The sequence below is a fragment of the Diachasma alloeum genome, unplaced genomic scaffold, assembly GCF_001412515.2.
Source record: "Diachasma alloeum isolate Michigan unplaced genomic scaffold, Dall2.0 Dall_scaffold_00217, whole genome shotgun sequence".
NCBI classification, from domain to species: domain Eukaryota; kingdom Metazoa; phylum Arthropoda; class Insecta; order Hymenoptera; family Braconidae; genus Diachasma; species Diachasma alloeum.
Window position 1 is genome coordinate 900,887 of NW_021680382.1, and position 4,814 is coordinate 905,700.

At 35.4% G+C, this 4,814-nt stretch overlaps 1 protein-coding gene across 2 annotated transcripts in view; it reads right to left on the reverse strand.

Moving 5' to 3' along the window:
• Window positions 1-4,814, reverse strand: part of LOC107037344 — a 78,716-nt gene that overhangs the window by 56,309 nt on the left and 17,593 nt on the right. For both annotated transcript variants that reach the window (XR_001460826.1, XM_015255856.1), the window contains one exon: window positions 1,859-2,015. Coding sequence is in view for 1 of the 2 variants with exons in the window: in XM_015255856.1 (XP_015111342.1) it covers window positions 1,859-2,015 (157 nt within the window). In the remaining variant the exon portion in view is untranslated. The remainder of the gene's footprint in view (window positions 1-1,858; window positions 2,016-4,814) is intronic.

Sequence of the window (4,814 nt, forward strand, 5' to 3'; positions counted from 1 at the left end):
CCCGCCCGCCCGCCCCTTTCATCGTTTTCATCGACTCATTAATTTTTTTTTTGAAAATGAGATCCTTCGACTCTCCTCTCGGATTTCTCCGTTTCTGTTCGATAAATGACGATAACCAATCATTTTTTTTCGCTCTCTAATTTTTATTTTTCCACAAGTGACGTTTTAAAAATTATCCTCATCCTCTTAGGTACTCCCACTATGGTGGGATAGAGGGGAGGGGGGAGGGGGAAGGATTATTTAGCCCCCACTCCGAGGATTCTAACCCGAAAAAAACGGACGGTAGTGGGGATTGCGGAAAGAAGGGAAAAGAAAGTGGAAAAATGGGGAGTGGGAGGCGTTGCGCAAGGGGAAGTGCGTAAGAAGTGGGGAGAGTGTGGGTGGGGTAGAGGGGGAAAGAAGCGCCGCTGGGCACAGGCGCAGGAGTTTTTCCTTTTTTCGTCATTTGGGGGGTGGTTTTTGTTGGGTTTTTTTCGCCGGGGGTTTTTCTTGCTCTTTTGGAGATGCCGAGACAGCGTGATATATTGCGTCGCGTGGGGGCTAGTGAGGCGCGATGGTGCACAATTTTTCCCGCCGAAATTGTTAATTACCGGGTTTTGTTCCATTTTTAGATGATTATTGGGGGATATTTGATTTTAGATTGAAATTCTAGGTTTTTTTGGTTTTCTTTTTGTTGTTCTGCGGGAATTTTTAATTGGATGCGCGTATGCGGTTGCGTTGAAATCACTGACGGGTACACGTATTAGTAATTAATTTTATTGAGTGGGGGAAATTAATTACGGATAATGAAGTGAATTATTTTTTTATTGAATGAAAGGTTTAGACTGATGAAGTCTTACTTGAAGGATTAGAAAGTTTAGTCAATTCTCAACTCTAAAAGAACATTTGAATTAATATTTCATCGCTGTCGACAAATCCAAAAATTGTTAATTATCGGGTTTTATTCAATTTTTCAATAATTATTGCGAGAATTTTTACTTTAGATTGAAATTTTAGTTTCGTTTTTGTTTTCTTTTTTCTTTGTTTTTCGGAATTTTTAATTGGGGAGCCTTTTTGGATGGATATGTATGCGTTTGCGGTGAAATTACTCAGAAGTAAGGATCTTCATAATTAATTAATTAATTAATTTCATTGAATGAACGAAATTAATTAATTAATTACGGTTAATGAAAGCTGTTAATTTTTATTGAATGAAAAATTCAGACTAATAAAGTCTTGCATCGAAAATTAAAAAATTATCTTGAGAATTTCACCAGAAAAATTAGGGTCTGAAATTAAGACGGTTTTGTCCTCTTTTTAAGACGTTTGTGTCGCCAAATTCAAGTCATTTTGTGTCTCGAATTACGACATTGGGACAATCCCAGACATTTTGAGTGTTTCATTAATTCGAAGATCTCTTGTGTTTAATGTCCTCGTATATTTTTTTGAATGAGAGGTCTTGAAGAAATTAATTTTCACAGAAAAACTAATGTCTTAAATTAAGACATTGAAAACTTTTGTTCCAAACTTATGACGTCTCATTTGTTTTTGCAACTACTTCATCCATTTCTAATTATTTATTATTTAAAGACATTTTAAAAATATCTCGTCTGTCAAACGTCTTATTCTTAGATAGACAAAACGTCTTACGTGTTCAATATCCAAAATTAAGACCTTCCGAAGACTCTACTTTTCCCAGTATTAGTAAATTCTCAATTCTAAAGGGACATTTGAATTGACATTCCATCGCAGTGACATGCACACCATCTCCCCCTGGAATCATCAGAATATCCCGCGATGATCCGAACGAATCGGAAATTATGAACCAAATAATTCAAGATTAAACCTGAAGACAACAAAAATCAAAGTGCTTACTCACCCCCTCGGCGACAATTTGAAGGACGAGTTGATAATTAAAACCATGTCTCGGCCTGCGGAAGCCGTCAACCGTGACATCACACACGACGGTATAACAGCCCATCGGACAACCGCAAAATAGTCCAATGCCTCCTTCCATCAAATGCGTAAACTCCAGCCTAGAATGAAAATTATTCTATGAATTTATGATCATCCGTTGATCGCTCCCATCCCCGTATTATGTAAAACAGTTAGATTGACATTTTTTTCCTTTCCATATTCGCAGGAGGGGGTGTGACGGGTCAATTCTGCTTTAACCTGAAATTTCCGCGAGAGAATATTTTTGTAGGTATGATTTTTATTTTTATTTTCATCAATTTTCTCCCCAAATCCTCTTATTTCCGTCATTTTTCTTTTTGTGAATGGAAAAGTCAATGGAATTTCAAGATTCTGTGAACATTCAAGTGATGTTTCATTTTTTTAGGGGTGAGAAGAGGGAAATTCCACAATTTACATGAATTTTCAAGTGGAAATGAAAACCCACTGCCAAATTCCCTTGAATTTTTAGAGAATTCCTTTAAAATTCTTGAAAGTCTAGAAAATTATTGAGGAATTAACTTTCTAGTTTTCTAGAAATGTGAATAATTCTTCTGAATTACTCTGAAAATCCAAGAATTCTCTAAAAAACTGAATAATTTTCTGGCTTTTTCTCGAATCAAAAAAGAAAAAACATTTTCCTAAAATTTTCCAACTAACCGAGAAATTTCCTCAGTTTTCTCAAATTTAAAACCTACATTCAAGTCACAAAATAGAACAGAATCCAATTTATGCGACTGATTTAAACTATTAATGATTTAATAATTTTCTAAATTTTTCTCGAATAAAAAAAAAAGATATTTTCCTACAATTTTTCAAGAAACCAGGAAATTTCCTCGGTTTTCTATGATTTAAAACCTATATCCAATTAAAAAATGGGAGATAATCGAAGTTATGCCATTGATTTAAGCTATTAATTAATTAATTAATTTCTAGATTTTTCTGCATAAAAAAAGCATTTTCCTAGAATTTTCAAAGAAACCGAAAAAATCAGGAGCTACTGCGAAATATTCAAAAACTAGGAGGAAATATCCGAAGCAAAACTGTCGGCTAGCCTCAAATGCTGCGCTCTGATTGGTAGAAATCCGATTGGGAAAAATAATCACAAAAAATCGAGAATATTTTCATCACAAGTTGAGAACATGTTAACCCCTTTCAAACGAAATGACAACAAGAAACGCAGGTTTCCTATTCGCGAGTTATGAATTAACGCACCACCCCATTGATGAGAGATCGATTTGTAATTTTGTTTGCGTAAAACTGTTTCATATGTTGTGCTAACATTGAATGCATATTGTGATAATTTAAACGGGTATACTTAATCATATTTTCGTGAAAGAGTAGTGGACCGAGGGTGGGGCGAGAAGCGCGGAGGGGAGAGTTTGGCGATTGGAAAATCTGTGGTGTATAGAGGTATCGCACTACAAATCGCACCATACCGAGGCCGTATTGAATACACAGGCTGTACAATTACTGTACCACATCGAAATTACGATGAAAGGATCGTTGATGTATATAAATGTACATTTCCGTAAGGTGTAAAGAGGTATTTTGCTGGAGTTGGGGAGAGGATTTCAATGAAATGAGGCGGTTTCAATAATTCGGGAATGTATTCGTAACTTAGAAATCAATTCGGCAATTAATTTTAGTCTAAACATTTGTTAGAAGGAGGAAATAATTAATGGTTTGTGGGAAACAAGAAATTAATCTTATTCAGATTTTAATGTTTTTGGTAATTGTGGAGAAGTGAATTGTAAAAACTTCATTTATTTATAACTAACATTTTTTAATACTGATTTTTTTTTCATTTCCTTTATTGATTTATTGATTTTTGAAATTTTTTATTCATTTCAAGAACAAGAATTTAATTATGTAAAATAAATAATTTATCAATTTCGAATAAAATTCTTATTAAATTCAGTAAAATGATGAATTTCATTTCAAATAAATCAGTTATTGAAATTAAATGAACCATTTATTCATTTCGAATGAGGAGTTTCTCCATTCAAACGGAGAAATTGCATTAATCTAAGAAAAATGTTTATTTGACATTAATCAAAAATTTATTTGTCTCAAAAAAATCTTCATTTCACATTTTTTTATTCATTTCAAGAATGTCGCTGTCAAAAATAATTAAACTTGTTCACTTGCTCCACAAAAACAGATTTACTTAAACCAAATAAATAATTTATCATTTTAGAATGAAATTAAATTCATATAAAGAAATTTTCTTAATATAAGAAAAATGTTCATTGGGTATTGATAAAAAATTGCTTCGAATCAAATGACGATTTATTAATAATAAAACAAAACATTTATTGATTACAAACCGACCCTCACATAGAAATTCTCCAAAATTGACTAAAAACTTGATTTCGTACCATTTAAATAAACTCATTCATCAGCTTCAAATAACCTTCATGCGATCCAAATAAATAATTTTTCTGGCTGTACCCTCCCCCGCCTCACCCCCTTCCCCTCAAACGCATCATCTCCTACAAGAGCCAAAACCAAAAACCTCATTCCTTCCCTCGCGCATTTGAATACCCCCTCATTCTTTCCCTCCCTCGCCTCTTCGCCACAAAGGGTTGTATTTAAGGTCCCGACGAGACACGCATCACGGACCCCTCTTTGCGGATAATTTCCAGCGCAGAGAAACGCCACGAAGAGAGAAGGAGACTGCTCGAGAGGCTTGGGGTGATTTTTGGAGAGAAGCCGGGTTGACGCGGTGCGGTAAGAGGCAAAAAGGGGAAGTGTGCGTGTGTGAGGTACATCTCCCCCACCCAGTCGTACGTAACGCGCCAATGGCAAACTCCCGCGTATACTTTTTCACCCCCTTTTCCGTCCACAGGTCCCCCCCCCCCCCCCCCCCCCCCCCCCCC